General features: G+C 40.0%; 3 protein-coding genes across 3 annotated transcripts; all 3 read right to left on the bottom strand.

Moving 5' to 3' along the window:
• Positions 1–21: 21 nt before the first annotated feature.
• Positions 22–1,798, bottom strand: LOC146554990 (uncharacterized). Its single transcript, XM_085251319.1, has 2 exons — positions 1,476–1,798; positions 22–587 (listed from the first exon to the last, which is right to left on the bottom strand). Exons 1-2 carry the CDS (start codon positions 1,733–1,735, stop codon positions 521–523), a joined length of 327 nt encoding a protein of 108 aa, XP_085107445.1. The 5' UTR covers positions 1,736–1,798; the 3' UTR covers positions 22–520.
• Positions 1,799–2,932: 1,134 nt separating this feature from the next.
• Positions 2,933–3,718, bottom strand: LOC146554989 (enkurin-like). The gene has a single exon (XM_085251318.1). The coding sequence runs from the start codon at positions 3,716–3,718 to the stop codon at positions 2,933–2,935; it is 786 nt and encodes a 261-aa protein (XP_085107444.1).
• Positions 3,719–18,455: 14,737 nt separating this feature from the next.
• LOC146554988 (uncharacterized) lies at positions 18,456–20,497 on the bottom strand. Its single transcript, XM_085252121.1, has one exon. The coding sequence runs from the start codon at positions 20,285–20,287 to the stop codon at positions 19,355–19,357; it is 933 nt and encodes a 310-aa protein (XP_085108247.1). The 5' UTR covers positions 20,288–20,497; the 3' UTR covers positions 18,456–19,354.
• Positions 20,498–22,793: the final 2,296 nt, after the last annotated feature.

The raw sequence follows: 22,793 nt of genomic DNA, 5'->3' as shown, positions 1-22,793 counted from the left end.
CAGCAAATGTTGGCACACGACTTGACACATGTAGAATTTATTTCATATTATACTAATGACAAAATATACTAATACAGTGGGATGCAAAGGTTTGGGCAACCTTGTTAATAGACATTATTTTCCTGTATAAATCGTTGGTTGTTACAATAAAAAATGTCAGTTAAATATCATACAGGAGAGACACACAGTGATATTTGAGAAGTGAAAAGAAGTTTACTGGATTTACAAAAAGTGTGCAATAATTGTTTAAACAAAATCAAGCAGGTGCATAAATTTGGGCACCACAAAAAAGAAATGAAATAAATATTTAGTGTATATCAATGTGTGTGTCTCCTATATGATATATGGGGTGCCTTTGTCTGGATGTGCTTCCCATCCAGAGCTGCACAGCACAGAGGAAAGTTCCAGCGCTCCTGGAATCCCTCTGTGATGGACCGCCAGTCTCCAGTTGAAGGCACAGCCATGAAGTCGTCCACTAGACAGTCCCAGATGGACGTCGCTGCCTGGGGGGTGATCTGGCTCACCGTGGACACACCGACTCCGTAACTGAATGCTTGGTCGTGAAGGAGTCCCCGGTGACAAGGAACCTGGACAAAATTGTTCAAAATCAGTATTATGTGTACTGCAGTTACAAAATACATTATTCAAATTCCAAAATACTTTTGTGATGTCAGATTTAAATCACAAAACTTAAATCTTACATAAAACATTTTGTAATTATAAGGATAATTACAAAATGTATATTAGATCATATCTAAAACAGTTGTGTTTTGTTTTAACTTTAACATATCATAATTTGATTGGTAGCAACTTTTGCCACTACAGTGAGCCAATCACTCATAATTCCTAAACATGTCAATCAGGTAGGAATGAAGTAAGACATTAATAGAAATAAAGAGTTGTGTGTTGACATGTAGCCCTTTCCTTGCTTAAATCATTAATATTTTTGAAAAATTAATCTGTGATAAGACAGCTTATCAAGATAGAACCATGTAACTAAAGATGAACCAAACTGTTCAGTTTGATCTAACTCTGTTTTAATAAAGGCTGGTGACCCCTGCTATAGAGTCTGACAGCTGCAGGGATTATATACAAATATTCAACTATCCCAGAATTAAACCAGGTCTAAATAAAAAGGAGTGAGTATCACTACAAATGTTAACTCAGTGGTGCTAATGCTACAGTTTGATATCAGCAAACACCGAGCGCATACATTGATAGGACACCACAGCCATGCTATCATCGCAAACACTGATAACAGCATAAATCGAATTAAATCGGGGCTTGATGAGACCTTCTGAGTATCGCTAGAAATATTATAAAGAGTCGTCTCTGTACCACAGTTTGCTTTCAGTAAACATCAACAGCATTCACTGTTAGCATAGCACATCCATGTTAGCAGTGTATAACTGGATGGATTAGCATATTAGCACAGATATCAATAAAGGACTACCGTATTAAACACTTTTACTAACCTCAGGCAGACGGACAGGCGCTCTGCAGGTGGGATTGAGCGTCTGTAGTTGGTGTCTAGGCGGGCGATGCTGGGACCGACGAGGGAAAGCAGGTCCTCAAACTGGCCGACGGTGATAGCGCTGGAATCGGCCGTCATCCAGGCGCAGCTCCTGGAGCAAGTGGTGAAACTCACCAAACTGCTCATGCCTCTGGAGGACCTGATGGACCCAGGTACGGCGAGGACGTCTTTTACGCTGCTGCTCTGCTCTCCACAGTACATAGAGAAGGGAGACTCTCTCTTCAAGCGCTAGCTCGACAGCTGCCATCTTGCCGGTCTGGCACAACTCCCTCCCACATTCCTCCCACATTTCCGGTTCACGCGCGTCAAAATATGATATTTTGACTCGCGATGGATTTTTCTTGGACACGCGTTGAGACGCGAATGTACACGCGTCAAATTAGGGGCGTTTGGGGCGTTTTATTCGCGTCCATCGCGTTCGGTGTGAACACACCGTAAATCTATTTGGAGTATCGATATCATTCTTTCACCGTAAGAGACAGCAGGCTTTGGTGAACAGTCATGGAAATCTTCAGGTCTCTGTGGAAATCCAACAAAAAGTTATGACGAGAGAAAAAAGTGGTTCATTTCCACAGTTTGAAATCTGAAGAAATCTGTGCGATAGACAAATTTCCTACCCTCAAACAAGTCCAATCCAATTCATTGTGTCAAAACCGTGGGATGAGTTACGCTCCAAAATTTCAGGCGGAAAAAGGAAAATAATAATAATAAGAAGAAGAATAATAAATCCGAGAAAGAATAAGAAGTGTGCCTTTTGGCATAGGCACACTTAATAAATCCGAGCAATAGTAATAAGTGTGCCTTTTTGCATAGGCACACTTAATTATACACACACAAAAAAAAACAAGTTTAGCTCGAAAAGGAGTGGAATGAAGACAAGCTTTTTAACTCCCACCCCTACAATCTTATCTGAGTTTTAAATTTTATAGCTACACAGTACATTTAAATATTTATGACATACAATTACAATTATAAAATTGACATTGTCATAATTACAACATACAGTAGTGCAAATATTTAGCATCAATAATACAGTCTTTGTTACCACCGTTGAGTATCACAGTCATCACCATCAATACATCCTCTCCATTTATTATTTATATTTTGGCTATAAAAATATCAATGAAGTTTGCTTCCATTATATAGTAGTAACTTCATTAATTTTACTTTTAAGAATTAATTCTGGTCTACTGTTTCCTAATAATTGAGATAGCAGCGATAACAACAGCGTAAGACAATATCAACAGTGTCCATTTCAACTCTATAAGATAATTGTTTATATAGCTATTTGTTGTTGTTTTTTTCTTGTTTTTTTTTACAGTAAATCAACCAGTTTATTTTCCTCGTGAATGGGGCAAATAACAACATTCACTACACTGCATCTCATCTCTGCTGAGTTTAATCATCTTTAGGTATGTAGATGATTTTGAACCTCTCGAATAAGTTGATGTCGTCCTCCAGCTGCTTCATTTGCCTTTCGAGGCAGTCCTTGGTGGCCCTCTGTGACATAGTGTCGATGATGAGGGGAAGGGCCTGGTACTCGTGATGCAGCTTATCCCAGGTCTCCTTCAGGCGCTTCAGGATGGCTTGTCTCTCCTCCTCTGTTATGTGTTTCATGGCCCTCTGCTCCCGCTCTGCTTTTACAAAGTTTTCATACTCCTCTCGAGCCCTCCTCTCTGCTTCGCTGCGCTGCTGGAGGTACGCTGGTACTCTACCAAAGTCCTTTCGTGTGATGAACTTTGGGACAAGCCCTGAGTTTTCCAGCACCTGTTTGTGCCCCTTGCTGGTGTCTACGCATGCAGGCTGTGGTTTCATTGGCACCAGTTCAGGTGTTTCCTTTAAAAAGTCCCTCTTGGTGTGAATTCCCATCAGTGGTTTGTCATTCCTTCTGGGGACTGGAGGTTTCCTCTCAGTGAAAGAGCAGGTTTTATGAACATCTTTGGAGCTCTGTGTCTGTTCAGGCAGTTTGGGCTCTTTCGAATGCTTCTTGAGGAAATTCTCTGGAGATGGCAACTCCAATCTGGCAGGTCCCATCGTCCTTATCGGCTCCTTCACCAGTTTTCTCTCCAACATAACTGCAGGCCTGAATTTTGATATATATCTTGGAGCTTTTTCCTTCTTTTTGTCTTCCACTGGAAGGAGATTGAAGGCACTTTCTGGAAGATGAACATCTTCAGACATCATGAATAAAGAGGCGATTAACGAAAGAGTGCCGTAGCTTCTTTTGAAGGCTAATAGCCTTAAAATCTCCAAATTTGTTTGACACCAGCTAGTTGATTAACGGTCAATTTAAATGAAACAAACTGACCTACGTTAAAAAATAAATAAATATTTTTTTATGCTGCTGTTGAACACTTTGAACTGTACGAATTATGAAAAAAATTTGTTGTTAACATTCTATATATAAACAAGGAAAATCACACCCTCGATTCCTCTTTGTACCTTGACAATATACATTTTTTGTACCTCAATTTAAACAGATGAATATTTGGACATTGTTTGAGCTCGACATCCAATCTGTTCCAAAGTTTCACTCCACACACAGACACACACAAACTTTTCCTGGTAGTTCTAACTCTCTGCCTTTTAAAGTTACTACATCCCCTCAAATTGTAACCTCCTTCTTTATGTGTAAAGAGCTTTTGGATATTTTCTGGCAGTATACCCTTATTTGCCTTATATAGAAGTTGAGCAGTCGTGTATTCAACTAACTCAGTTAATTTTAATAGTTTTGACTGCCAAAACAATATATTAGTGTGACTATGATATCCTACCTTATACATTACTCTTATAGCACATTTTTGTAGTGTGACCAGATGGTGCAGAGAACTTTTATAATTATTGCCCCACACCTCTACGCAATAAGTCAAGTATGGTAGGACTAGTACACAGTATAACAAAAACAATGCATGGTAGTTTAAGAAGAACTTGGCTCTGTTTATGATTGAGATACTTTTAGACACTTTATTTTGTATATGTCTAATGTGTGATTTCCAGCATAATTTGCTATCAATCGTTACTCCCAAGAATTTTATTTCTGATACTACATCTATGTCTACACCATCTAATTTTATTGCAATATCTACATTTACATTGTAATTCCCAAAGAACATTACCTTGGTTTTGCTCAAATTTATAGATAATTTGTTAACATCCATCCATATTTTTAGTTTCCTTAATTCATTGTTAATGTTAAGTACTAGGTCACTATGATCGTCGTTAGAATAAAAAATATTGGTGTCGTCAGCAAATATGACTAGTTTTAATAACTTTAATACATTAAATATGTCATTTATATAAAGGTTAAATAGAGTTGGTCCCAGAATTGATCCTTGTGGCTAGAGCAGGGCGATATGGCCAAAAATATTTATCACGATATATACTTGAAAATTTGCGATAACGATATAACTGACGATATAATTGATGCGAGACAAAATACAACTCTACAACATTACTAGCGCAAAAAGACAACCTTCCATTTATTTTCACTTAAACAAGAAGCTGTTTTTTATGTACATTAAAGCTTTATAAAAATGTAACAGTGCAAATGCAAATTCCTTGCTGAAAGTTTAACCAAAAGGCATTTCCAGTAGAAATGGGCTGACATATCCTGAGCATAACCATGTCCACTGAAGTTAAAAAGAGGTGCTTTGCAACATTAAACTGCAGTGTGCAGTACGTATTTTTTGGACCATAAGGTGCACGGGATTATAAGGCACATTAAGCGAAACAAAGCAGTCAGATAAATCAAACTTTATTAAACTCATTCTTCTTGCTTCCTCCTCTTCTGTACCATTGATTCATTAATGTTGAATTCTCTGGCAGCTGCTCTATTCCCATGTTGTTGCAGTATATTAATGACTAACCTTGTATTGTGGATGAATTATCTCAGTTGTTCTCCTGACTGAAGTTTGGTCCGTTTACAGCATCCTGCCATGCGATTGCATTTGTCTCTAACCATGAGGAACCTTCACGTTAACTTTTATATGTGGAAAAGTGTTAGTGATCGTCCTCCAGCTTCACTGTTTATGTTATGCTAACATAGTTGTGTCGCTAGCGATCACGTAGCACATCATTTTATACCAGCTAGCCCAACTTCAGTAACCCTACAAACGTCACTGCTGTTTAGTTTCCTGTCTTCATTTATGTTGGAAGTGATAGCAGAGCTGTACGTTTGATTTTTTTTTTCAGAAATCTCTCAGTCAGAACATGCAATATCATGCTTAGGTAACTAGCGAAACTAGCGAGCTAACTTCCGCTAGCTTCCTGCTAACGTCTAACTCCGTTAAATGTAATAAATTTTGTTTTCATGGATGCCTGGAAGTTAAACTTCATAGTTACACCTGGTAAAGCAGCAATGCTGATCGTTTTATTAAAGATGAAAGAATTTAGACAGTTTTTAACTCTCAGTAATGCTGCAGTGTTGTTTGACCTGAAAAAGACGGAGTTTAGGACCCAGATTACTCCCAGATTTAAGAGCATCTTAGTCCGACAAATACGACAATAACGACGGCCGCTTGCATGTTCTGCAAAAAAAAAGTGCTTTGTTGTGTATCTGACGGACAAACACCAAACCAGTTCCACATCACTGAAGTTGCACCATTTTTACAAACCAATTCTGGTTCATCTGTTTCACTCAACAATTGGCCATGTGCGTATGAAAACAAAGGCACTGCGCATGCGCGTTTTACTCCCATTCTATCGCGATATTTCATTTTCCTATCGTTGCCTAACATTATACCGGTATTACCGTGAACGGTATAATATGGCCCAGCCCTACTTGTAGCACTCCACAGCTAATGCCCAAATACCCCGATTCAAACTCGCCCATCTTCACATACTGCTGTCTCTCAGTCAAGTAACTTTGGATCCATTTCAAAGTCACTCCCCTAATACCATATCTGTCTAATTTTTTAAGTAATCTACTATGGTTAATCATATCAAATGCTTTCTTCAAGTCAATAAATATCCCTGCTGCATGTTTTTTTCTATCCAAACTGTTGGTTATCTCTTCTATTGCATCAATGATAGCCATTGAAGTTGACCTTCCTATCCTAAATCCGTACTGACATTAATTAATTAATTTATGTTTGTCAATAAATTTACCTAATCTATTATTATAAAGTTTTTCTAATATTTTAGAAAACTGAGGGAGCAGGGACACTGGTCGATAGTTCGTGAGGATGTGTTTGTTTCCATTTTTATATATGGGTATAACTTTAGCTATTTTCATTTTCTTTGGGCATTTCCCGTTTGAAATGATAAATTGCATATATAAGCTAGAGGTCTAACAATGCTATGTATGATTCGTTTGACTAATGTCATATCTATACCAAAACAATCAGTAGATGTCTTGTTCTTACAGTTGTTAACTACATCTAAAATATCTAATTCTGTAACTCCCGACAAGAACATAGTCTTTGAATTTGAATTTTGAATTTGTTTCTATCAATGACATTTCACTGCTATTACATTTTGGAATTGTTGTAGTCAGCTCCGGTCCCACATTTACAAAAAAGCTGTTAAAACACTCCACCATCTCATTTAAATTGTAATTGTCACTGTTATTATTAGTGAAATAATCTGGATATGAGCCCTTTTTTGTGTTACCTTTAATAATAGTGTTAAGTATTCCCCATATCTCTTTAGTGTTGTTTTTATTTTTATGTATTAATTTAGTATAGTATAATTTCTTACTAGTTCTTAATATTTCCGTTAGTTTATTTTTATATTTTTTATATCTATACTCTGCTTCTTCAGTTCTTAGCTTAGTGAATTGTCTATATAAAGAATTTTTCTTCTTACAGGCCTTGTGTAATCCTTTTGTTAGCCACGGGCATTTAATAAATTTATTGTTGATACTGATTTGCCCGACTGGGCAGTTTTTATCATACAGAGAGTTGAAGATATCCAAAAATATTTCAAAAGCACCATCCACATCATCTCCGGCATACACTGCATTCCAATCCTGAGTCATCAAGTCCTGATAAAAGAGGTTAATTGCATTTTCTGTTCTTACTCGTTTGTAGATATATTTCTGAGGTACTTTCTCACATACACTCTTAACGTCATACACTACAAATATTGGCAGGTGATAAGTTATATCACATACCATTAATCCGCTAGCAATTATTAACTCTAAGTTATTTGTAAAGATGTTATCAATAAGGGTAGCACTATGAGATGTTATACGACTTGGTCTTAAAATTGTGGGATATAAACTCATACCAATCATCCTATTAATATAATTCTCGGTGATCTTGTGATTGTTTGGATTTATCAAATCGATGTTGAAATCTCCACAGATGAATAATATTTTATTACTTGCAACTGAAAATATTTTTTCAATCCAATCCAGTGAATACTTCTAGACTCGAACCAGGTGATCTATAAAGACAACTAACAATAATGTTTTTCACTTTTTCATTGATAATTTCTATGGTTAAGCATTCAAATAAGTCATTTATTGTCAATGTCATACTTTCCAATATTCGAAATTTAAATTTCCTATGGACATATATAGCAACACCTCCTCCTGCTTTGTTTGTTCTATTAACATAGTTCAGATTATAATCCTTTAATTCAAAATCAACACCTTTTTCTTCTTTAATCCATGTTTCTGATACTGCTATAATACTAAATGGGTCTTGAAATTGTTGTAAATATTCCTCGATTGAACTGAAATTTGCATACAAACTTCTACTGTTAAAGTGAATGTTTGAGAATTTCTTATCAGTTTTAATTGAGGAATTATATTCTTTTTCAGAATAATATTTACAGTCATTTGGGTTAGCTAATAGGAAATGGTTGTCAGGGTCTAGATGATCTTCTTGATCTAAAGCATTATGATCAGTATATTTGAAATGCTTCAGTTCCAAATCCTCAAGATTTAAACTCCGTTCATGTGTTTCTAGTTCATCTTTTTTCCGTTTTAAGGAGTATTTAGATGTCATTGTATGAGTTTACGCTCCCTTAACTGACACAGATTGTGCAGACCCTCAGTAGTATTCATTCATATTTATTCAATTCCTCTATATCTCTGATAATCACCACTTTAGCTTCCTCAGGCGTTCCTTTCAGTTTGATGTATACCTTACAGTTCATGACCCAAGTATTCTGTATCTTGTCCTGCTTCCTCATGATTCTGGCTTTTTTAGCAATGTCCGCATTTCTTTTAATCAAATGATCATTCAGATAGACGTTAGTACCTTTTAGCTTTTTCCCTTGCTTCATTAGTGCAACTTTGTTTTTTCTGCTGACAAACCTCAGGAACACCGCTGGCATGTTGTTCTTCGTGGGAAGAGGATGACAGGCATCAATGGTATTTACATCCAAGTGTATCTTTTTAGACGCAAAAAAAGACACCACCTGTTGCTCCATCGAATTCTCCTCCCGTAAGCCGGTTTCTTCATTGTTACCGGAGGTCACAGCATGAGCATAAGAGCGGGGTTTGATCTTAATCCCAGTCACAATAACATCGTTTATCCTTGAGTATTGCTCCAAATCCTCGACTTTCTTCTCTAGCGCTGTTTATTTTTTTGTCCCGCTCAGCAAGGCGTACACGCAACTCTGTCACTTCCTGCACTAGGTTAAGTATTTTGTCTTGTTTAATTTTAATGTCATTTACATCCTGTGATAGGAAGTCCAGTGATCTTTTGATATCTTCCGCCTCCTCCAAGGCTGAGTTTTTCTTGGGTGGCATTGTCAGGGGTAGTCCAGAGTCTTTAGCTCCGAGACTACCGATGGCTTCTTGATTAGCTCATTAGCCACAGTCCAAGGTTAGCTGTTGTGCTAGTTATCTTCTTCCCTTTTTTCTCCGTTTACACTGCACTCACGTACACTATCCACACTATTAACACTAGCGACGTGAGGTTGTTTGTACATACGTGGGGACGATGTGCGTGAACTCCAGCGGCGCGGATGCAGGCCGCAGCATATCAATAACCTTTCCAAATAGCGTAGCGTGGAAAACAAACACTAATAGATGATGGAAAAACTACAGTCCCGTTTGTCAAGCTTGCATTTTCTCCCGGTCCTCTTCGGCAACGCTGAGCGACCCTATGTGATATTTCGTCGTCCAAATTTCCATGACATACTGCGGTATGGAAGAAATATAGTATCATCAGAATTCAAGTATTTTTAGACATTGAATTTATGACACTGAATTTTTATCCTCCAAATTTCCCTGCAAAAATATTCACCTGCAAAAATTCACCTGCAAAAATTCACCTGCAAAAAATTCACCTGCAAAAATTCACCTGAAAAAAATTCACCTGCAAAAAATTCACCTGCAAAAAATTCACCTGAAAAAAATTCACCTGCAAAAATTCACCTGAAAAAAATTCACCTGCAAAAATTCACCTGCAAAAATTCAACTGCAAAAGTGATGAACTTTAATGACCCAAGCCAGAGCAATCAGCACCAGATCGAGTCGAGTGGCTCTCAGCCAATTAAATTACGCTGTTTGATCACATGACACCGTTAGCCAGCAGTGTGTCTCCTAAAAGAGAGCTGTTTAAAGGTGAGTGATTAAGTTTTTCTCCTAAATAGAGATCATTACAGAACGCCTAGTCCGACTTAAAATCCCATTTATTATTATTTTTTTTTATCATCTACTCGAACTAAGGAAAACGTTTGACTAACTCAAAGACAATTTCCACGCCTCCCCTGCCTGACTGCAGAGGCAGTTTTGAATTTAGGAGCGCCAAGATGGCAGCGGCAAACCCTGGCGGCTCTCCGGTGAGTATATATATATTTTTTTATCTTCAAGTTTGTCTTTTGAAACCTTAATTTTATTTAAATCCGTTGCTCACGTATAAAGTACACAGACGGGGTCTTTGCTCAACTCGTCTGAGGCGTGTCTCACTAAGCGCTACATGCTAGCATCCTGCTAACCGAGCTACCCTTTACATGCTGTGCTTTAGAAAATAGGATACTCGTTAAAAAAAATACTCCGCAGATATTGATAAATAGACGAACACTGCAAATATAATGTTGGAAACGAGAACGGCCTTTGGTGAAGGGGTAAAATACACCATGAATAAAGCCATAGAGTGAATGGCTGCCATGGTTGCAGAACAGCCTGATTTAATGACAAGAATGGGGAAGAGTGAGGTGAAGTGAACCACAGCCACAAAACACGGTCAGACAAGGCGGCAAAAGGGCAGTGATCTGTCCGTCAGTATGAAGTTGGTGTGTGCTTTGGTGAACAAAAACTCCAGACTGGTAGCAGGAAGATGGGAGACTCGTGTTTCACTGGAATAGTGGTGAATTAAAACATCCTTTGTTGGGGACATTTCGGTGTAAATGCATCCATACAGGCAAGACAGAGGCAGACTAGACAGTGAAGAAAACAAGGCAAACATTAGAAATATAAAAACGGAAATATAGGATGAGTCGGGGATGAGTTCCTGCCCCAAGTGGAGGAGTTCAAGTATCTCGGGGTCTTGTTCGCGAGTGATGGGAGAAGGGAGCCGGAGATCGACAGACGGATTGGGGCTGCAGCTGCAGTAATGCGGACGCTGCACCGGTCCGTCGTGGTGAAGAGGGAGCTGAGTGTAAAAGCGAAGCTCTCAATTTACCGGTCGATCTACGTCCCTACCCTCACCTATGGCCACGAGCTGTGGGTAGTGACCGAAAGAACGAGATCGCGGATACAAGCGGCAGAAATTAGCTTCCTCCAAAGGGTGGCTGGCCTCTCCCTTACAGATAGGGTGAGAAGTTCGGCCATCCGGGAGGGGCTCAGAGTAGAGCAGCTGCTGCTCCACATCGAAAGGAGCCAGCTGAGGTGGTTCGGGCATCTGACAAGGATGCCCCCTGGGCGCCTCCTGGGTGAGGTGTTCCAGGCATGTCCCACCGGGAGGAGGCCCCGGGGCAGACCCAGGACACGCTGGAGAGATTATATCTCTCGGCTGGCCTGGGAACGCCTTGGTATTCCCCCGGATAAGCTGGAGGAGGTGGCTGGGGAGAGGGAGGTCTGGGCCTCTTTGCTTAGGCTGCTGCCCCCGCGACCCGGCCTCGGATAAAGCGGATGAAGATGGATGGATGGAAATATAGGATTAATATAACATACAATTAGGGAAAATGTAAGGAACACAATGTAAATGATATTGTAAAGTCATTAAAACAGCATACTCTGATTAAAAGAAACACATAATTGGGTAGGATAATAATAATAATAATAATAACAATAATAATAATAATTAAAAAAAACTAAAAAAAAACATGTACAAGATGGGTATGTATACTTGTAGCCAGAATTTAACAACTATAAAGTTGTAGCATGTCAGTACCTTACCCCATCCATTATATCCACACTTTCAGAAAAGGATATGGTCAATATCTTTACAAATACTATCTAAACTTAAACGGGATATTCCCTCTGCTTCTTCTGCTTCTCGTATCCACAGGTTTCTGTAAGAGCGTACGTAGGCTGCCATGACAGACTGTACATCTGATCATATTTTTGTCTTATTCAGACTCCACAGTGTTACGTTCAGTGGAATTAGACCAGGCCAGCATCTCCACACAACCCCCTGAGCCACATCTGCACTCAGTCCACACACAGTGGGAGGATCCTTCGCAACAAGACCATCAATACTGCAACAGGTCTCGCAGAAAAGATGTGCAGGATAAGATGACTCAGTGTGATGAAGTTGCATATTTCATTCTTCAAAATGATGCAGACGCTTTGCTGTTCACTGGGATAGCCTTAGAAACATTTAACACACTTGTGTCGACACTGGAAGGATATGACAACAATGAATTTACCATGCCTGTCCGAGATCAAGTCCTCATGACACTTATGAAATTAAAGAGTAACCGTGTAATAGGTGACCTAAGCCGCCAGTTTCATATATCACAAAGCATGGCCAGCAAGATCATCTCACACTGGTTAGACAAGCTGGAGGAAGTTCTCCGACCATTAATTCCATGGCTGCCAAAAGAAACTATTCAAGCAACTATGCCTGAAGCCTTCAAGAAGAACTTTCCAAATAGTACATGCATTATAGACTGCAGTGAGACCCTTTTACAGAAACCCAGAAATCTGGGCTCAAGAGGGGAATCATACAGCCATTATTATTCACACAACACAGTCAAATATTTGGTTGCTGTTGCACCATGTGGACTAATCATGTTTGTGTCTGCGGCATATGGCGGCCGATGTAGTGACAAATTCATCACAATGGACTCTGGAATATTAACATACCTAAAACCTGGTGATGAAGTCATGGCAGATAGAGGTTTTACAATTAAAGACTTACTCTTTGAGAGAAAAGTTAGATTAGTAATACCCGCTTTCACAAAAAAACGTAGACAGCTAACTGAGGAACAGGTAACATACACACGTCGGATTGCAAATGTAAGAATCCATGTTGAAAGAGCAATCAGACGCTTGAAAGTCTACAAAATACTTTCACAAATTGTTCCTATAAGCATGGCTCCTAAAGTAGACAAGATACTGAGAATATGTGCTGCTCTAGTGAACTTAAGAGAGGATCTCATTCGTGATACACAATAATTGTGTATGTTATGAACAATTGTGGACTCGGGGATATTAAGATGGTTACTCAGGACATAAAGTTGCGTAGTGTAATGTAATTATTTTAAAATTTGATGTACATATATGTAGAGAGTAAATAATTCCAGGTCTCACTTTTTTATCTTGTGTTCTAGATGAAAGGTTATGTGATACAGTGTGTGTGTGCGTATGTATGTATGTATGTATGTATGTGTATATATAAAACAATTGCAATCAATCAATTGAACAATTATTACTTTTTTATTCAACCACAATGTGATAAATTTCTTAAATGAAAAAAAAATGTTTTTCTCAAATCTACAATAATTAGTTGTGCATTCTTGACATTTTTTTGTGTTGGAAGATTACAGAAATACAGAACTATTCACAACATTTAATGTTGTCAGTTTGTCATTCATTTCCCACCATATGTTACAACTACGTACATTTTAGTTGTATTGAAATATTTAACAGATTTCATATTGAATGTCTCCTTTCATTCACAAGACAGAGACCAAACTCTGCAGACATGTTGGTGTCTGACTGTCCCATTTATAGTTGTAACATGTATTAAAGCTTGCCCATTATCTTCAAGTATCTCTCATTTAACTGAAACCGTCCTGCTGCATACTCCTCTACAAGTCGAGGTAAGAAATATGAGAAGTAAAACCCTCTCAAGCGTTTTACTTGTTCCTTTACAAATGCTTCATCATATTGCACTGTAAATGAAACATGCTCAGTAGGTGTCCAGATCACAAGTGTGGCAGTCTTGAGCCCTGTGCAAAACATTGTAAGTTGCACTTGCATGTAATAGCCTCTGCTGCCAGTTTTCTGCAGCTGCAGTTCTCCATCTACCAGTTTGATATCGCTGCATTTCTGGGTAAGCTGCTCCGTGAGTGAAGGATAAGTCTGCACAGGACATTTTATTTCTAGAAGCACATCTGAGTCAATGACCCCGTCAGGACTCGCAGAGAGCCATGGCTCCTGGATGCTGATAACACTACCCATGTGAAGGATGTTCATACCCTGTTCTTTCAGCTGATGACAAGCTTTAACTTCATTTTCTTTACCATAGTTTGTTTCATAATTCCCACGAAAGGAAGGGTACATGTGCTCAGATAAAAATTTGTCATTTTTTGTGGTGGCACGTACTGGAACTTTTTTAGCAGAGCTTGCTGTAAGTCTGATTTTCCTGCAGTTGTGCCACAAATCAGATGCACTTTGCTCTTTTGTTTCTTCTTGTAATTGTTCTGCTTGCTCTTCAGAAACTTGAATGTATGCCTGGTAGAATGCCCTGCATGGATTACAGCTTAGTTTGTAACTGTGTGCTTGGTGTGGCTGAAAAAATTGCTCATCAACTTTACTGTTGCGGTGAGGACCTGCAGATGGCGAGGCATTGTAACACTTTCCAATTAATGTGTTCTTGAGGAGGAAAAGTGGCTTCACTGGTGCTTTGCTAACACTGTCAATAAAGTCAATTCAATTCAATTCAATTTTATTTATATAGCGCCAAATCACAACAAAAGTCGCCTCAAGGCGCTTCATAGATACAGAGAAAAACCCAACAATCATATGACCCCCTATGAGCAAGCACTTTGGCGACAGTGGGAAGGAAAAACTCCCTTTTAACAGGAAGAAACCTCCGGCAGAACCAGGCTCAGGGAGGGGCGGCCATCTGCTGCGACCGGTTGGGGTGAGAGAAGGAAGACAGGATAAAGACATGCTGTGGAAGAGAGACAGAGGTTAATAACAGATATGATTCAATGCAGAGAGGTCTATTAATACATAGTGAGTGAGAAAGGTGACTGGAAAGGAAAAACTCAATGCATCATGGGAATCCCCCGGCAGCCTACATCTATTGCAGCATAACAAAGGGAGGATTCAGGGTCACCTGGTCCAGCCCTAACTATATGCTTTAGAAAAAAGGAAAGTTTTAAGCCTAATCTTAAAAGTAGAGATAGTGTCTGTCTCCCGAATCCAAACTGGAAGCTGGTTCCACAGAAGAGGGGCCTGAAAACTGAAGGCTCTCCCTCCCATTCTACTTTTAAATACTCTAGGAACAACAAGTAGGCCTGCAGAGCGAGAGCGGAGCGCTCTAATAGGGTGATATGGTACTACAAGGTCATTAAGATAAGATGGGGCCTGATTATTTAAGACCTTGTATGTGAGGAGCAGGATTTTGAATTCAATTCTGGATTTAACAGGAAGCCAATGAAGGGAAGCCAAAACAGGAGAAATATGCTCTCTCTTTCTAGTCCCTGTCAGGACTCTTGCTGCAGCATTTTGGATTAGCTGAAGGCTTTTCAGTGAGTTTTTTGGACATCCTGATAATAATGAATTACAGTAGTCCAGCCTGGAAGTAATAAATGCATGAACTAGTTTTTCAGCGTCACTCTGAGACAGGATATTTCTAATTTTAGAGATGTTGCGCAAATGGAAGAAAGCAGTCTTACATATTTGTTTAATATGTGCGTTGAAGGACATGTCCTGGTCAAAAATGACTCCAAGGTTCCTCACAGCGTTACTGGAGGCCAAGGTAATGCCATCCAGAGTAAGAATCTGATTAGATACCATATTTCTAAGATTTTCAGGGCCGAGTACAATAACCTCAGTTTTATCTGAATTAAGAAGCAGAAAGTTAGCGGCCATCCAGGTCTTTATGTCTTTAAGACATTCCTGCAGTTTAACTAATTGGTGTGTGTTATCTGGCTTCATGGACAGATAGAGCTGGGTGTCATCTGCATAGCAGTGAAAATGTATGCTATGTCTTCTAATGATGCTGCCTAAGGGAAGCATGTATAATGTAAACAGAATTGGTCCTAGCACTGAACCCTGTGGAACTCCATAATTAACCTCAGTGTGTGAAGAGGACTCTCCATTTACATGCACAAATTGGAGTCTATTAGATAGATATGATACAAACCACTGCAGCGCAGCACCTGTAATACCTACAGCATGTTCTAATCGCTCTAATAGGATATTATGATCAACAGTATCGAACGCTGCACTAAGGTCTAGCAGGACAAGCACAGAGATGAGTCCACTGTCAGAGGCCATAAGAAGATCATTTGTAACCTTCACTAAAGCTGTTTCTGTGCTGTGCTGAGCTCTGAAACCTGACTGAAACTCTTCAAATAAACTCTTCAAAGTCTTGATGTGTAAGGTGATATGGTGTGTTAGGGAGAGATTGTGTCACTGCAGTCCGGGAGTTCACATCGTACTGCTGCTCTGCCCTGTGATGTCTGAAGTTTATCTGGCTTAGACGTTTAGGTTCAAGGTTCTTTGCTGTCCCTGCATTCCACCTGCGCTGCTCGTCTGTACACGCAAGCCCTGTCTTTCCACTGATCGCAGCATTCTGCACCTGTAACAAACATTAATAGTTTTTTCTCACTGTCAATACTCAAGATTTAACATAACGAGGAAGTTTACACTAACAAAAGCAGTACACGGTTGGTGTCCTGCATGTTATAGATATGACCCTGGGTCAATACACCTGAATCATATCCAAAACAGATATAAACACTGGCAAAGTCACCCATATTATCCATTTCATATTAATAGTCAGTTACTTTTTGATGCAGAAATATACATCCACAGTCTAATTTTTTTCAAAGTAGTGTGTGTGTACAAATATACATATATATAAACAAACATGTATTATACTACTCTGTGTCACTTCTTATAACTATAGTTTTTCTTGTCTTGTAAATTTGACCTTAATGTTCAGTCTTTTATTTTTTTTATATTTTATCTTCATGTGATTGTACAGCATACAGCCCACACAAAGTTAACGAGTGTCTTTCACATGTAAACAGTGCTCCACGTAATACTTGGCTAGATGGCAGTAGCGTGACTCCTTAATCACAGCCTTTGACCAGTCCAGTGTTTCTGTTTCAGTGATTTAAACATTGTGATATCCAGATAAGTGATATACCTTCCACAGAATAGCAGCCGCATGGCTACATGATCTCCCTAATCCGGCGATACAGGAACAGCCGACTGTCTCCACTACTCCACTTTCTCTTAGCATTGCCCATGCTAAGTGTTTCGCTTGATTAATACTCTGGCTCGGCTCTACAGCTGCTTTAAGAAAAATAAAGTCGCCTTGTTTGTTGAGCAGTACTTTATCAATTTTGTTGCTGTGCAGGTAATTATACGCCTCGGTGCTCTTGTAATTACGTAATTCCTCGCCATCAACGCCTTCGGAAAATACAAGGTAATTAATAATGTCGATGTAGCTAACATCGGGCCATAGTTTCATGTCATCTACCCACTCCGTGAGAAGTGACGGGTGAGGCACTGCAACTGAACTGTCCTCGCTGCTTTTTAAAACATCTTTACTGTGTATCCACCTTCGATGTGTTGCCATTTACTCCAGGTAAAACAAACTGCAGTGAGAGAAATCTTTATCAACAGTGAAGGTGTAACCCCGCAACTGTCAACAACAGCGCAAGCGGAAGTAAAAAACCGGCTTCCGCTATGAATCGGGGTAATGGCGCGAAATCAGAAATACTGTGGATACACCCTCAGGGTTTGTGATCAGCCAGCGGCTGATATGATCATTAATCCTGTAAAATAATATTCTTTCGGTTTATGAATCTGTTTGCATGGATTTCTTAATCCGTTTCCACTGTTAGCAGAAGTTGTGCATGCAGTTTTGGTGTGCTGCTCTCCAAGACTACAAGCTGCGTTAAAGTTGGAAGTAACTGGCCGATGTTCCACTGTTGAAGATCAGCTGTGCCCATTTGTTGCACATTGTGGGTATGGAGAAGTTGAGGCTCTTGCAGGCTACCCACAATTTCCCCAAACTGAGCGATTATACATCTTGCTTCCATATTTGTATCTTGTGTCACTAAAAATGCATTTTATTTTAATTTTATACATTGATTAATGACCTGCAGAATCTCCTTATCATATTAAGTGATTCATAATTGTCACTTTATGCTTTCTCCATCTTGAAAGTGATTACATCCTTTAGGTTCATTTTCTGCAGGCAGGTTTCTGACAGAACAGGCAGATTTAGAATATAACATGCAGCGTTCTATAGATGGACACATAAAGAAATGAAAAATTACATGTATGTGCTAACTTTCTAAACACTGTTACATTAATGATTAAGTAGATAAAACATTTATGTCAGCCTTGGCTCATAGTTCATTTAAAGACAAGAACTTTGTGTGTGTGTTTCAGGTCCTGCACTCTCAAAGACTGAATGAACCAGCATTGCAGCCATGGGTCACTGTGAGCATCACAGGGAAGGTTGAAGCCGCCCACTCCAGCTGTAAGGCCGGAGTCACGGAGACCTGCACCCACGTCACTGCTCTTCTGTTTAATGTAGAAGCAACAGTGTTGATCTGTGGCACAAGGACTGTTACAGGTGAACCTGCATACTGGGTTTTGCTGGGTAATGTGACCAAGATACAGTCAGAGGTTGGCCATAAGATAGACTTCTCCTCTTCCTCCTCTTATTGTATTTTGCACACCTCTGTTGCACACACATAAGAATTTCGCTCACATGTGCTGTACCAGTGTACCTGCACATGTTATGTGATACGGGAAATCTCCAATTTTTTAAATTTTTAAATTTTTTTTTAGATTAAATAATATACCATTGTAAAGACGACACAAGAGTTCCAGAGGCTCTTCTGGGAGCCAGAGTCGACCAGAAAAGGTTTCCCCGAGCTTGAGTCCTCTATGAAGAGCAGCCTTTCCTTATCGGCAGCGGTCACAGCCGCTACAGAGCGCTGGCAGGCTTGTTTCCCTGGGCCTTAAAACTGCAAAGGCGGCACGGTGCTGTCACGCTGATGGTAAAAACACAGGCCTTTACCACAGTGCCGCTGTGCCACTTTATTTTTTAACAAAACACTACGCTTTATGTATAAAGAACTGCCTATTCTACTACTTATTGAAGAAAAGAATCCACAAAAGATTAGTTTTACTTTCTTTTATTTGTTCCAGGTAAATTATAAATTATTTTTTAAAAAGCAATGAAATGCATCAGATGTCTCCCATGCTTTCTTTTCTGCTGTAATTTTTTTTTTTTGAACATAAATTGGTCTATTGAAAATAAAATGTAGTAAGAAACACTACATTTTTTCAATAGGCCAATTTATGTTTAAGAAAACCCCAACAAACAATCAAATGATCCCATCTGAGCAAGCACTGGGCGACGGTGGGAAGGAAAAACTCCTTTGTCTTAAAAAGAAGAAACCTTCGACAGAACCAGGCTCAGATGGTGCGGCTTCTGTCAAGACCGGTTGGGGGTTAGGTAGTTAAAAAACTACTCTAACGGTACAGCACTACAGCTTTTTGGTGGAAATGGGTGGAAGGATGGGTGTTACACCTCGTTTCATTGGAGGTCTTACAGGTGGTCGGGGTGTAGATTCAGCTTTTTTACAAATAGGTGGCAGAGGGACAGGACTAGGTTGTGGAATTATACCTAGTTGGGTGGGAATAGGTTGCTTTCCACTTCTGGATATAGGTGGAACACACATCCTACGAAAAGGTGGTAGGTTGTCGGTCGAGAAAGTTTCCTTTTTCGTTGGTTGTGTGACTTGAGGAGCGGGTGTCAACTTTGTGTTTTTCGGTCTAATGGGTGGCAGTGGAGTCCGCTGTAACTGTTGTTCGTCAGATGCATCTTCCCTGCCTACGTAAATGTATTTATGTTCCTCAAAAAGGGCAATGTCTTTTTCAACTTGACTCATTGCCTCTTCAAGAAACATTTTGTAATTGTATTTTTTGTGCTGTGAAGGGGAGATAGTAAAAGGGAGGGATTGATATTCAAAGTTTAGCTCATTAAACCTCCTCTTTAGGCCCTGGAGAATGTTTTGTTTCTCCTGTTCGGCCAGTGGTTTAACTGTTTCCTGTTGTTTTGTTAACCAGGCATCATTGTCCTGCTTAGCCTTTTCTTTCTCTGCCTTTCTTCTACGCAGGTAGCCTGGAACGATTCCGTAATCGTTTTTCTGTAAATAAAAGGGGACAAGTCCAGATTTCTCAAGGAGCTGCTTGTCCCCTTTGCGTGTATCCACACAAGCAGGTTGAGCCATGACTTTCTTCATGCCTGTGTGTTCTGGTTTTTTCCTGAATGTGTGTTCAGGTTTTTCGCCTTCTGGCCTCTGTGGGCACATTTCGCGATGAGATGGGGCCTTAACTGTTCTTGGCACCATGGTCCTGTGTTCATTTTTATATTTATTTTCTAATACAATTGCTTCCCTGTATTTAGAAATATACATTTTAGGTTTGGGTGGAGGAAGAGTACTCTACTTTGGGAGAAGGTTATAAGCGCTTTCATCTGAAAACACAATTCAATCGCTAGCTTAAAATCACCTGCAAGGGAATTCTACAACTGTGTGTCGAGGCACCCCTATTTATAGATTTTTATGGCCTGGCATGTGACATCATGGTGGCCTGGCATGTGACATCATGGTGGCCTGGCATGTGACATCATGGTAGCCTGTCTTTGTTCTGTCATTTAAGCCCCACCCCCCTGGTTACTGTTGCTATTGTAACTATTATATTATGAATGCTGGTAGCTAGCATTCCACACACACACATACACTTTTTGCCAAGGTTCCAGCTGCAGTCACCAAGACATGTAAATGTATTTAGTAACCCTCTGGGGTCCAGAGTATAATTGGCCGTTTTTGACTACTTTTGATTTTACCTCTATATTTCACCTTTAAAAAAATCTTCTTCTTTTTTTTTTTTTTGGCACAACCTCAAATATCTGAAATTTGAGTTAATTTTTCATTTATACTATATTTGCACAATAGATCTAAATTCAGACAAAAAAAATTCAAAATCCGAGTAGAAAATACTTGTCATTTTTACTGTAAAAGCCACAAACATGTTTAAGGAATTGTTTTCATAACTTGAAATGCGAATAGAAGTTGTACATTTGTAAAAATTATGCACAAGTTTTGCAAACAACTTTATGTTCAGTATAATACTGTCGTTCTCTAAACCTAAAAGAGAATTATGGATTTGATCAACTGGTCTCTGAGTGCTATTGACACCCTTAACGAGAAGTCGGGGCTCGGGAGAGCCTGAGTGCCCTGGAGGGACTTTCCCTGCCGGTTACACGATGGACGGGTGGAGAACTGGAGGACCGTGTGCCTGGCGGGACTGTCGATCGAGGACGCTGAAGATATCTACCTATTCGGAACCATGATAACAGGGTTCATGCTGATCGGCGTTGGCTTAGCCCTGGTTTATCAGAGAAATAAGAAAGCGGAACCGGCTGTTCAAACCCCCACAAGGCTGCCCGCTGGATTCGAAGCGACGGGACGAGGTGCGACCTCTCACAACGAACGTAATATGGTCAACACCTTGGAGACGCTTACAGCTGCTGTGAAGGCTCAAAACAACACCATTGAGCGTATGAGGGGAAACATCAGAGAGAGGCCTGCTCAAAATGAGACCCTTGAGCGACAGTTGGAAAACATCGCGGAACGGATCACTGCAGTTGTGAGGTCTCAGAATCAAAAGACTGACAACACCACGGAACAGAAGTTTGATACCATCATGGGGAGGCTCGCAGCTCTTCAACGGGAGATCGAGAGACCAGCCTCGGAGTGCTAGAATTCGAGCTGCTCACAAAGGAGAAATCAACAATATTCAACATTTGGACACCACGGCCCCAGCTGCAGGCCCAAGGCTGGAGCCCACCAAAACAACTCCCTGATAACGACTGTGTGATGACTATTCTTCCCGCCCCATGAAGGACACCTGGATTGGCTGGAGGACTGTTTACTTAGCCTGATAGGCCGAAGGACACTGTCTCAGCTAAACTATGGACACGCACACACACACACTTACACTGATAAGCACTCACTCATCCCCCTCCCTTTCCAACGCCTTCGATGCTTGTGCCCTACCGGGGATGATAGCAGTCAACTGGACCAGCACAGATGCTGCAGGACCGGATGCGCTGTCTACGCCGGCTCTCTCTTACCCTTTACCCGCCCCTGTTGCTTGTCTCGTGTTTCTATGGTGTATTGATAGTCATGTGCTTTTGTGCTGAGGTGTTTTTTCTTTTATCAAACTGTTCTCCCACTAGGAGCTCAGTCTGAGTGGAGTTTTTTTTTTCTCCTCCTCTTACCTCATGTAGTGTATTTTCGTTGTTTTTTTCCTATCAGCCTACCTTCTGACATGTCTGCCCAATGTGATGTTTGTGTAAAGTTGGTCAGAAGGTTCCTTTGTGAGTGCGCATGCGCCATTAGCGTGCTGCCTGCTGTAACCCCTAATTTCCCTCGGGATGAATAAAGTATTCTGATTCTGATTCTGATTCTGATATATGCAGGTTTTCTTCCTGAATACTATCGTTGTTTATATTTACTGCGGGAAGAAACGGTTTTTATAAGGAAAAACACTAGAAAGCACTCAGTCCCCCTCCCAACTCCCCCAGCCTTTCCTATTGGTGAAAAAATATACCATGTGGACCAATCAAAAAATGATAGGGCAACATAGCATTTAGTTGTTTACGAAGGCGGGCAGGTGTATACATATAGTTTGAGTCTGACGGCTCTTTGTTTGCTTCTCATCTGTAAACTCTGCATACTCTCTCATGTGATTCAGTTTGTTTTGAAAAGTCTCAACAGGATCTTGAGCTTTATTGTGAAAGGTTTACGTGGAAAACAAACAAGCGTACAGCGGAACCACGCGATGGTTTTACCGTCATTGTTGCTAACGAAAACACGTAAAAACAGGCACTTGCCCGCCCATAGTGTGGTTATATTA

This window comes from Mchenga conophoros, linkage group LG17, assembly GCF_057382185.1.
Source record: "Mchenga conophoros isolate Kocher_MC1m ecotype Shallow Benthic linkage group LG17, M_conophoros_male_GT1.1, whole genome shotgun sequence".
NCBI classification, from domain to species: Eukaryota; Metazoa; Chordata; class Actinopteri; order Cichliformes; family Cichlidae; genus Mchenga; species Mchenga conophoros.
This window is presented reverse-complemented; position numbering and strand designations above follow the sequence as displayed.